Raw genomic sequence first — 12,062 nt, forward strand, 5'->3', positions numbered from 1 at the left:
ACTTCTTTTCTTTTTTCCTGCACTTGTTTTCTTTAGGTTCCCTAATCCTGTTGGGTTTCATCTCTGTCTTACACTTACTATTAAGAGAGAAAAAAATACTACCTGTTGGATTGTGACATGCTGTCCATTGTAAGATATGTTGTGATTTCAGAGATGTGAAAATGTAAACAGGACAGTGCTTGTAGGATCAATATGCTATGATATTTGTGTTGGAGGTGTTCAGTTTCCCTCAGTGAAGGAGATCTTGCTAGAATAACGGCAGCCTTCTCAGCATTAATCTTAGGTGATGCTCTAGGGAAGCCTGCACTATCCAGGTCAATGCCAGTTTCATTTAGCTTGAAAGCTTTTAAATCTGTCATGATTATAATGAAATTAGCTTGGATTGGATAATTAGAGATTAGGGAAAATGAAGTTTGCTAAGATTAGAAAAGATAGGGTTTGCTAAAGATTACAGAACAGAGCTTAAAACCTGAGGTAGCGTTTAGTGACTTTGGGGTAGGTTATCTGGGAGGGCTTAGCTTTTACAATTAAGTGTTCAGACTCCTAAGTGTGCCATGCTGCCTCTCCTCCCCCACCCCACCATGTTGATCTTACTCGTGAGCTGAAAAGTCTGGGTAATTCAAAAAGTGTCCCAAAATAGTGTCATTCCATTGTTCATCCTGCCAACATGTTCATCAGAGACTCTGCTTTTCAGAGCAAATGAGCGCAAGCCGAGCTTTTGTGAGTGCATGCTGACGGGGCTGCCCTGTGCCGTGGTGGGGGTGCCATACTGGTCCCCGCTCTGGCCAGGGTTCTGTCTTCCAGGAGCAAGTGATGATGGAAACATTCACTGCCCCGTGGTACTGAGAACATACCATGGGCTGCGCAGGCAGGGGTGGAGGGATAAGGAATAAAAATACCCTGGTAAAGGGCCCCTGGGTGGCTCAGTCAGTTAAGCGTCCGACCTTGGCTCAGGTCATGATGTCACGGTTCGTGGGTTCAAGCCCTGCGTTGGGCTCGGTGCTGACAGTGCAGAGCCTGCTTGGGATTTTCTCTGTCCCTCTCCCCTTCATGCTCTCTCAAAATAAATGAACTTAAAATACTCTGAGGAACTGAGGGAAACAGAGTGTTCACTCTGCTAATTAGTGAACTGTAGTGTTAGCCCTTAAAGGGAAGGTAGTAAAAAAAAAAAAAAAAAAAAAAAGAAGAAGAAATATATTTTCACTAATTTGATTTTTTTGATTTATAAAGCATGATTTAGGTAAATATATTGCTAGATCTTGAAAAGCATTGGCTGTGAAATTACATAATGTACCATTAGCAGTGTAAAATAAATGTGTGTGAACAAGAATAAAAATATATTCTGGTTCTGTTGAAACTGTTAAAGTATTGGGGCACCTGGGTGGCTCAGTCGGTTAAGCGGCTGACTTCTGCTCAGGTCACGATCTCAAGGTCTGTGAGTTCAAGCCCTGGGTGGCGTCGGGCTGTGTGCTGACAGCTCAGAGCCTGGAGCCTGCTTTGGATTCTGTCTGTGTCTCTCTCTCTCTCTCTCTCTCTCTCTCTCTCTCTCTGCCCCTCCCCGACTCTGACAAATAATAAAACATTTAAAAAAAGAAAGAAAGAAATGGTTAAAGCATTAAGGCCCTTCAGTTCTGGACTTGTTTGCACTGGATCCAGGAATTACTATTTTATTCCAAATTCTGTAGGTTCCAGGCCATTTATTTCAGTATTCCAAAGCCCCCATTTTTATAATTTCCTCATATGGGTTAGTGAGCAGAAATAACTGCTTAAGTTCTTATAGAATTGAAATGTATTTGTAATATCCAAGAAGAACTGAGGGGAACCATGCTTGTTACTGGACAAACTGGACGTATCTTAGATTATATGCAGTACTTCCCCAGTTGTACGGTGGGGCAGAGTCTTCTTAGTGTGTCGTTCATGGAGTCCACCGGATTTCCGTGGGCCTCTGCCCCGCCCCAGATCCTGGCCAGGCAGCAGCAGGTGACAGACTCAGAAATGACCTGCTGGAGCCTCGTGGGCCAGAGGACATGTTCGTGCTGTGATGTAATAAAGATGTATGTGAAGAGGAACTAGGTCACAAAGGACGGATCATGTGGCCTCCCTGGTGAGCAGAGGCAGCCAAGGGAGGTTTTGCAAGGGTGGTAGCACGTGAACTGGATTTTGGAGGGTGAACTGGAGTTGTCAGGCAAGGGGGGGGGGGGTGGGGCCCCCGCCCGACCGCCCTTGCCTGGGGGTGGGGGGGGGGGCGGGCCACCGGAAGGCCAGGAAGGTGACACCGAATCGGGCTGGCAGTGGTAGCTCACCCTGAAGTCTAGGCTTTTCTCAGACAGAGTTCCAGGGAGATCAAGCCCCAGAAGAGTCTCGGGGGGAGGAAGTAGAGGTTCACGTGAACATTCGACTCTGAGGTGCTCAGTGAAGATGCCTATTTGCTGTTCATCACTAGAAAACAAATGTTTGGGGAAGGGCTGCTCTTGAGCCTTGTGGAGCTCCTGAATATTTTAAGCAAGGGAGTGACTTCTCCTGATCTACGTTCAGAAAATGCACGGCCCCTCCCCCTCAGAAGGACAGGCTGAGGTGGGGGTGGGGGGGCGCGGTGTTGGTTCCCGAACGTCAACGTGAGGATATTTAATCTCAGGATTTAGGAATTTAGGGCACCTCTGAGAAAAAATTTCTTTAACCGTGAACTAAAATAAAGTACTTAATCAGCTGCTGAGGTTCTAAGTGAGAGGGGGTTGTGGGGACAAATGCAGACTTTGCTTCTGACTTTGATCAAAGAACAAACTGAAGTCCTTCATAGTATGTCTGACTGAAGAAAATCTTCAGTTTCAGTCGTACCTTGGGAGAAATGTTTTTGAAGAAGTTCCTTCCATTATGATTCACTTTATAGCTTAGATCAAAATGGTAGGATTTTTTTTAAGATTAAAAAAAAGCTGGACAATTTTTATTTTACTCTTTTTCAAATATGTGATAATAAATTTTCATGTTTAAGGGCATTTGCATTTTATTGTGGTATATTGTATTTCCTCAACCAATGTTTTTTAAACTTTTAAGTAATGTCTACACTCGATGTGGGGCTTGAACTCACAACCCTGAGATCAGGAGTTGCACGTATCCAACTGAGCCAGCCAGATGCCCCTTCCTCAGCCAGTTTTTAAAAATAAATTGGATATTTGGTCTTTTTGTTACCAGTTTTAGAAACCTTTTATATATTAAGAAGTTTAGCCTTTTATTTGTCATACGCATTGCAGATATTTTTTCCTGTTTCTTTTTGCTTTGTAAAAGATTCATTTATTTGATTACTTGAATATATCTTTTTTTTGTAGCGTCTGGGTGTTTTTTTTTTTGTTTTTTTTTTTTAGTTATAGCGAGAATGAACTTCTGTACTCCAAGGTTATAAGAAGGAATTTACCTGGTTTTATTTTAAGCTTTTATAAATTTATGATTTATATTTGAATATTTGATCTATTAGGAACTTATGCTGGTCTATGATGTGCAGTATAAAGCCAGTTTTCCCTTGCAGCTGGGAGTTTTAATTGATCAGACCTCCTTCACTGCACGGTCTTTTCCTTCGTCACTGTGGATGCATCTCCTTCCTCACTCACACCATGTCTGGACTTGAGAGTTTGTTGCCCTGATGGGTTCATGTGCTTCTGCTATGTCCTTTTGGGGCTTCATAATATCTGGTAGTGCTGTTGGGTCCCTTCTAATACTGCTCCCTTTGGGAATTCTTGTGACTTGTTTTACATTTTAATTTCTCTACGCAGATTATATTTATCTTTTAGTTTTTTTAAGTTTGTTAAGTTCCGTGCTCTTCCGACTGCCACTCGACATGACTTTTGGATTAGCTTATCTGTTTCCAAAAGTTAATCCTGTAGGGCGCTTTGGTACAGGTGGGGGAGTGGGAGGTAGAGGGGATCGTTTTAAGTTCACAGATTGATCTCCTTATGATAATGACTGTAATTGTAGCTTAAATCTTTTCTCTTACAGATGATATTAACCGTGTTCTTGAGCAACAACGAGCAGATTTTAACAGAAGTTCCCATAACACCAGAAACAACGTGTCGAGACGTTGTAGAATTTTGCAAGGAACCTGGAGAGGGCAGTTGCCATTTAGCTGAAGTGTGGAGGGGAAATGGTATGTATTAGGTTCTATAGAGATTCCTAAGTACGTCAAATGTAATGTTTATCAAATGCAAAATACTGTTTCTGGTTCTTAGTTATCTGTGATAGTGAGGTATTGAATAATTAAAATGATACCATATTACATGGGAGAAAGATTTTACAAATGCTCTTTGTAAAATATATGTGATGTGATTTGACCCTTATCTGTGCCATCTGAAATGAGCAGGGAAAGTAGATACAGCTCTTAGATGAGGTTTTTCTAGATCTCAGTGCTAACCCACTGAGAGCTCTGTGTGCTCTGAGACTTTACAGTGTTTTGTTTGGTATGTGTTGACTTGTTCATCTTCTTTTCCCCTGATACTTCAAGGCGGAAACATTTTTATGTTTCCCTGTGTATAAAACCCTTAAAACACTAGGCGCGCCATAAATATTTATTAAATTGTAAAAAGCAAGTGCAGTTGACCCTTGAACAACACAGGTTTGAACTGTGCAGATCCACTTATATGTGGATTTTTTTCAGTGAATATATTGGAAACGTTTTTGGAGATTTGCAACAGTTTGGAAAAACTCACAGATGAACCACATAGCCTAGAAATACCACCCCCCCCCCCAAAATTAAGAAAAAGTTAGGTATTATTGTAAGATCACAGTATATAATACATGTAACATACCAAATATATGTTAATCGATTATTTATGTTATCAGTAAGGCTTCTGTCCAACAGTAGGCTATTAGTAGTTAAGTTTTGGGGGAGTTAAAAGTTAAACATGAATTTTCGACTGCACAGGGGTTCAGTGTCCCTGACATCTGTGTTGTTCAAGGCTCTGCTCTCCTGGCTCTTACATTTAAGGACTTGGTCATCCAGCTAGGCAGAGAAGATCAGCATAAATAATACTGAATACAGAAAATTCTGCAAAATAATTTGGAGTCTAAAGGAGAGGTTGAATGTAGATACGGTATACTCAGCAAGGGAAGCACTGTGAAGGAGGAACAGGAGAAGATTATGAAAGTATCATGCTCCTGTGATAGCTAAGGGACTGGTATTGAGAGAAAGTAGGCAGCAGGGAAGAGATAGAACTAGCTCGCACAAAGGCCGTCAGCACTGGTGGAGGAGGGTAACCTTTTTGTGGTGTGAAAAAACAGGTGACTGGGGTATGGATGGGTCTGTGTTGGAAAGTAAGAGAATGATCAGGTAGAACCTGTTGAGTCTGAGGTGATAATGGGATGGCATCCAAATGGAAGTGTTGAAAGGGTACTTAGGGATAGTCACTAAAGTCGTACACTTTTTTTTTAAATAGCTCTGTTGAGATATACTTCATATACCATACAATTCACCTATTGAAAGTGTCACCTATTACCTAAATTCAGTAATTTTAGTACACTCAGAGCTGTGCGGCCATCACCACAATCAAAGAACATTTTCATCACTGCAAAAAAGAAACTTCATATCCATTAGTAGTCATTTCCTATTCCCTTCCTACCCGCTCCGTTCTTAGGTTGCCCCTAATCTCTTTTCTGTCTCTGTAGATGTTCTTGTTTTGAATATTTCATATAAATGTAATCATACAACACGTATTCCCTTTTGACTGGCTTTCATGGAGCGTGATGTTTTTCAAGGTTCGTTCATGTTGTTTTGGTATCAACGCTTCATTCCTTTTTGTTGCTGAATGATATTCCATTGGGTGGATTCCATTTACCCATTGATCAGTTGATGGACATTTGGGTTGTTTCCACCTTTTAGCTATCCTGAGTAATGCTGCTATAAACATTTATGTACAAATGTGTGTGTGGACGTATGTTTTCACTTCTCTTAGGTATATACCTAAGAGTAGAATTGCTGGGTGGTAATTGCTTAACTCATTGAGGAATTGCCAGACTGTTTTCAAAAGCAACCATTTTACATTCTCAGCATCAGTCTATTCCAGTTACTCCACATTCTTTCCAACGCTTGATATTAGGTATACAATTCCACCCATCCTAGTGGGTGTGAGTGGTATCTTGTGGTTTTGATTTGCTTTTCCCTAGTGGCTAATGACGCTGAGCATCTTTTCATGTGCTCATTGGCCATTTGCATATCTTCTTTAGCGAAATGTCTATTTAAAAGTTAATTTATTTTGAGAGAGAGTGAGAGCGTGGGAGGAGCAGAGAGAGAGAGAGGGAGAGAGAGAATCCCAAGCAGGCTCCATGCTGTCATCCTGGAGCCTGATGCGGGTCTCAGTCTCACAAACCGTGAGATAGTGACCTGAGCCAAAACCAGGAGTCAGACGCTTAACCGACTGAGTCACCCAGATACCCCTAGAGAAATGTCTATTTATTAAAAATTTTTTTTTTTTTTAATTTTGAGAGAGACCATGCAAGCAGGGTAGGGGCAGAGAGAGGGAGAGAAAGAGAGTCCCAAGTAGGCTCCTCACTGTCAGCCGGAACCCAGTGCGAGGCTCAATCCCACAAACCATGAGATCGTGACCTGAGTGTCGAGAGTTAGATGCTCGGGGCACCTGGGTGGCTCAGTCGGTTAAGCAACTGACTTTGGCACAGGTCATGATCTCATGGCTTGTGAGTTTGAGCCCTGCATCAGGCTTTGTGCTGACAGCTCAGAGCTTGGAGCCTGCTTCAGATTCTGTGTCTGTCTGTCTGTGTCTCTCTCTCTCTGCCCCTCCCCCACTCTGTCTCTCCTTCAAAAATAAATAAACATTAAAAAAAAAAAAAGAGGTACTCAACTGACTGAGCTACCCAGGCAACTTGAGACATAATTAGAACTTTTGCTTATTTTTTTAATTGAAGTATAATTGATATATAGCATTAGTTTCATGTTTACCTAATGATTTGATATTTGTATATATTGTGAAATGATCATTGCTGTAAGCCCAGTTAACATCTGTCACCACACAGTTACAAAACTTTTTTTTCTTGTGATAAGAACTTTTTTAAAAAAATGTTTATTTTGAGAGAGAGAGAGAGAGAGCCTGAGCATGAGTGGGGGAGGGGCAGAGACAGAGGGAGAGAGAATCCCAAGCAGGTTCCATGCTGTCAGTGCTGAAACTGATGTGGGGCTCAGTCTCACTAACTGTGAAACCATGACCTGAACTGAAACCAAGAGTTGGATGCTTAACTGACTGAGCCACTCAGGTGCCCCGTGAAGAGAACTTTTAAGATCTTTTCTTTTAGCAACTTTCAAACATGCAATACAATATTAACTAAAGTCACCATACTATACAATACATCCCCAGTAAGAGTTCTTTATATATTCTAGACACAGATCCCTTATCAGGTATGTGATACTTGAATATTTTCTTCCAAAGTCTTGTGCTTTTAACGTTCTCCTTAGAATTCAGAGCAGAGATTTCAGGGCACATTGAGAGGAACTTGACTTTGATAAATGTTGGACTGTTACTAAACCAGAAGTAAGAGGGCAGGTTCTCAGTTATCAGTCTGATAACAGTGACAGGAAGGAGGGGATAGGTAAGTAATTATAGTTTGTTTTACCTCATCAGGAATGAGGTTGACCTCACAGTAGAGGGTCACAGTGTACTGTATTTGCCATGGCTTCTGTATGTGCTATTCTCATTGTCTAGAACAATCCCTAGCACCTGCCCCCTTTGCTTGGCTAACTTCTATTCATCCCTTGCCTTTCCTCCCTTCCTTGAATCTCAGAGGGTGTTAAGCATCCCTCCTCTGCGTTCCAGTACTGTCATAGTTATTTATCAGAACATAATACAGTAGCTTTCCTATAGTTTTCTCATTGGATTAAAATTCCTGAAGGCAGGAACTTGTCTGTTCACTGTCATATCTCCTTAGTAAACACAAGTCGTTGAGTAAAACAGACCAGCAAAGCTGGGTCCTGAAGAGCTATTTTCTAGTGGGTAAGATTCGGAGGAAGGGGGAAAGCACTTAAGGTAGCCATTCTCTGTCTTTTTTACCCTAGAGAAACCTTACGGTAATTTCCAGGTTTCAGAGAATCTTTCCATAAAAATGATTGCATCTACGATTCATGGTCTATTAGTGTGATCAGTACGTCATAAGTATAATACTCCAGTATAATTGTTAATGCTTTTGAGAAGAGACTGTTTCTCTGTGGATCTGTATGTTAGGTTGCTAGGGCTGCCATAACACAGTATCACAGCCTCATTGGCTTGAACACCAGACATTCATTCTCTCCCAATTCTGGAGGCTAGAGGTCTGAGATCAAGATGTCGGCAGGCTTAGTCTTTCCTGAGGCCTCTCTCCTTGGCTTACAGATGCCACCTTCTCTCCCTGTCCTCACATCGTCTTCCCTCTTGTGCGTGTCTGTGTCCTAATCTCCTACTTATGAGGTCACCAGCCATATTGGATTCAGGCCCACCCCGGTGACCTCGTTTTTACTTATTACCTCCTTAAAGATCCAGTCTCCAAAAGGTTGCATTCTGAGGTTCTGCAAAGAGTTCAACATATGAATTAGTGGGGGAACACAGCTCAGCCTGTAACACTGTGTTAATTTGTGTTAATTTGGCCAGTTTATTATATTAGCCTACTGTACTTGGGTTTCCCTTTCCCACACAGGGTCCACTCTATTGCAAATCAGGAATATAGGTAGAACCTTCAGCATTTCCTTTTGTTAAATTTCCTACTTAATTTTATTTTTGCCTTATCCAAGAACACTTGAAAGTCTTATCATAGATTTCCATTATGGATACTGATGAGGTATATAGTACATATTATATATGTGGGGTAGTTCTGTTTTCACTTTCAAACAAAAATGATGTTTTAGTTAGCCTTTACTATTTTTTTTTAAAAGAGAGTTAAACTTAGCTTACTTTTCTTGAAATTAATCTTTTCGTTGAAATTAAAAAAAAATTTTTTTTAATGTTTATTTTTGAGTGAGAGAGAGAGAGAGGCAAGCAGGGGAGGGGCAGAGAGAGAGGGAGACACAGAATCTGAAGCAGGCTCCAGGCTCTGAGCTATCAACCCAGAGCCCGACACGGGGCTTCAACTCATAAACCACAAGATCATGACCTGAGTTGGACGCTTAACTGACTGCGCCACCCAGGCGCCCCTGAAATTTTAAATTCAGAGAGGGAAACGATAAACTTGTTAAATGACTGACTTAAGACAAAATTGGGTTTAATTTTTATAAAGTTAGGCTCAGACTTGGTAGATTTAAATAAAGGTTGTCAAGGCAACATTACTTTCCTGTGACTTATTTTTCTATGGTAATTGTTGATAATTAAGTCTTTCTTTCTTTCATTCAATAAACATTTATTGAGCTAGAAAAATAAATAAAGGTTGTGAATTTATTTTAATTAATGTAAAAAACATGAAAACTTATGGATAATGTTGATTAGTAAAGTGACTAAAACTGAAGCTACTTAACCCCATAAGCCAAAGCAATATGAATAAAATATGGCCTAAGGCACAATTCTGTGCAAAACATGATTAGGCTTACATATAGGCCTCAACATTATGAAATTACAGTACACGTGATTTTTAAAAATCTTTTATGTGGACCTATATACATAAAAAGTTACTTTCAAAACTAAAAATGTATAATATTTACTTTTTTTTTTAATTAACGTTTCATTTATTTTTGAGACAGCACAAGTGGGGGAAGGGCAGAGAGAGAGGGGGACAGAGGTTCCAAAGCAGGCTCCAAGCTGATAGCAGTGAACCCGACGCGGGGCTCAAACCTACAAACCACAGGATCGTGACCTGAGCCGAAGTCGGATGCTCAACCAACTGAGCCACCCAGGCGCCCCGATATTTACTTCTTTAAAGTACACTCTGTGCTTGGTTTTTCTGTGCAAATACTCAGTTGTGTGCTAAACTTGAGCTGAGCAAACACAGATTTCATTTTCAACTGAGATGAGACCGTTTCTGTACTTGCCCTGACATTTAAAGAACAAGACAGAGCTTGCTTACATGCACAGAAAAGGCACGTTAGGAGCGCACCATTTGCTACATTGCTGTGACTGGCAGGACTTCTTTCTTTATAGAGATCTAGAACTGGGGCACTTGGGTGGTTCACTCAGTTAAGCGTCTGACCCTTGATTTTGGCTCAGGTCATGATTCCATGGTTCATTGGTTTGAGCCCTGCGTTGGGCTCTGCTGACAATGTGGATGGAGCCTGCTTGGGATTCTCTGTCTCCCTCTCTCTCTGTCCCTCTCTCTTTGTCCCTCCCCTGCTCACGTTCCCTCGCTCTCTCAAAAGTAAATAAACTAAAGGGGCACTTGGGTGGTTTAGTCGGTTAAGCGTCCGACTTCAGCTCAGGTCATGATCTCACAGTTGGTGAGTTCAAGCCCCATGTCAGGCTCTGTGCTGACAGCTCAGAGCCTGGAACCTGCTTCAGATTCTGTGTGTGTCTCCCTCTCTGCCCCTCCCTCATTCGCACTCTTTCTCTCTCTCTCTCAAAAATAAACATTAAAAATAAATAAACTTAAAAAAAGAAAAAGGAAAGAAAGAAATGTAGAACTTAACCTCGGGTAGAGCAATAAATCACACTGTGAATGTATGATTGGACTGCAGCCTGCAGACTTCTTGCTTTCTCCCGGTGAGCAGATTTAGAGAAAGGTCTCTCTCCAGCCATATGCTTGTGCTCGAGGTGGACGACACTGCTCAGTGTCGCCTCGGCACTCTCCCAGGTCACTGCCTGTGAGCCCCTAGTTTTGCTGATGTCCTTCCTGACTTCAGGCACAAGCAACATTGGGAGCATTTCAGGATTTCCTTTTTTCCCCTTTAAGTGGAGATAAAATTTGCACATAAGAATCACTATTTTAACATGTACAATTAAGGGGTATTTAGGACATTCACAGTGTTGTGTAGCCGTCACCAAAGTCTGTACCTTTCCATTCCTTCTCCCCCCCCCCCCCAGCCACTGGCAACCACTGTGTGATCATCTGGCTCTATGTGTTGGACTCCTCTAGGTACTTCATGTAAACCCAGTCATCTGATACATGGCTTTTTTGGTCTGGCTTCTTTTACTTAGCATAATATTTTCAAGGTGCATCCACGTTGTAGCATGTTTCAGTACTTAATTCCTTTTCTTGGCTTAAGAATATCCATTGTAAGATAGATCACATTTTATTTCTCCATTCAGCAGGTGATGGACATTTGGGTTGCTTCCACTTCTTGGCTGTGATAATGCTTGCTGTGAACATTCCTGGGCAAGTGTTCGTGGGGGCATATGTTTTCATTTCTCTGGAATGTAGGCCTAGGTTTAGAATTTCTCTTATCTCACACACTGTCTTCAAAAATTGCTACTTTGGGCTTCCAAGAATATTTTTAAAACATAAACACGAATAAAATGTAAAACAGAAAGGCATAATTAATAATTAAGCAAGAAATTACCAGAAAAGAAAATTTCACAATACAATTCATTTTTCACCTTCATAAACCACATTTGTTAATGTTGGTAACAGCAACAAGTGGGGGTAGGGGGATAGTTCCTGAGGTATACAACCCTTTAGAAAGAAAAATTCTCTCCAATTTCCTATTACAGAGGTAGATGTTATAATAGGTCCTGTGGATCAGTCCTCAGCATGTGAGGAAATGTTGGGGGAGATGTTTCTGGACAAAGAGGCCAATGTCATCAGCCGACGGTCCTCCCTATGCACTACACACCCACCACTTGCCAGCGACCTGTTGGAGAATGAGGTAGTAGTTGGGAGTTTTGGAGCGGGGGACCCGGCAGATACCACCTCAGCTGAGTTAGGTCAAGGCCAGCATCACACGATCTGTCATGGTGATGGCATGCACACCCTGGTATGATGAGATGAGAAGGTACCTCACCTCTGTGGAGTTCTCCCCCAAATCCATCCCCTCATTATAACCAGGGGGAAAACACTAGACAAGCTAGAATTAGGGACATTCTACAAAATACCTGGCTGGAACTCCTCAAAACTGTCAAGGTCATGAAAAAAACAGGGAAGGACCAAACTATTACAGACCAGCAGAGACCTAGGGTTTAAGA

General features: G+C 41.5%; 1 protein-coding gene across 3 annotated transcripts in view; it reads left to right on the top strand.

The window, feature by feature from the left end:
- The first annotated feature begins 1,193 nt into the window (after nt 1-1,193).
- PPP1R13B (protein phosphatase 1 regulatory subunit 13B) overlaps nt 1,194-12,062 on the top strand; it is a 59,960-nt gene continuing 49,091 nt past the window's right edge. Inside the window, exons 1-2 of one of the 3 annotated variants that reach the window (XM_049612027.1) lie at nt 1,194-2,104; nt 3,988-4,135. In XM_049612027.1, coding sequence (XP_049467984.1) covers nt 3,988-4,135 — 148 coding nt within the window. In that variant the 5' untranslated portion in view covers nt 1,194-2,104. The other 2 variants (XM_049612028.1, XM_049612025.1) reach the window with 2 other exon arrangements.

Source organism: Panthera uncia (genome assembly GCF_023721935.1).
Source record: "Panthera uncia isolate 11264 chromosome B3 unlocalized genomic scaffold, Puncia_PCG_1.0 HiC_scaffold_1, whole genome shotgun sequence".
Taxonomy (NCBI): domain Eukaryota; kingdom Metazoa; phylum Chordata; class Mammalia; order Carnivora; family Felidae; genus Panthera; species Panthera uncia.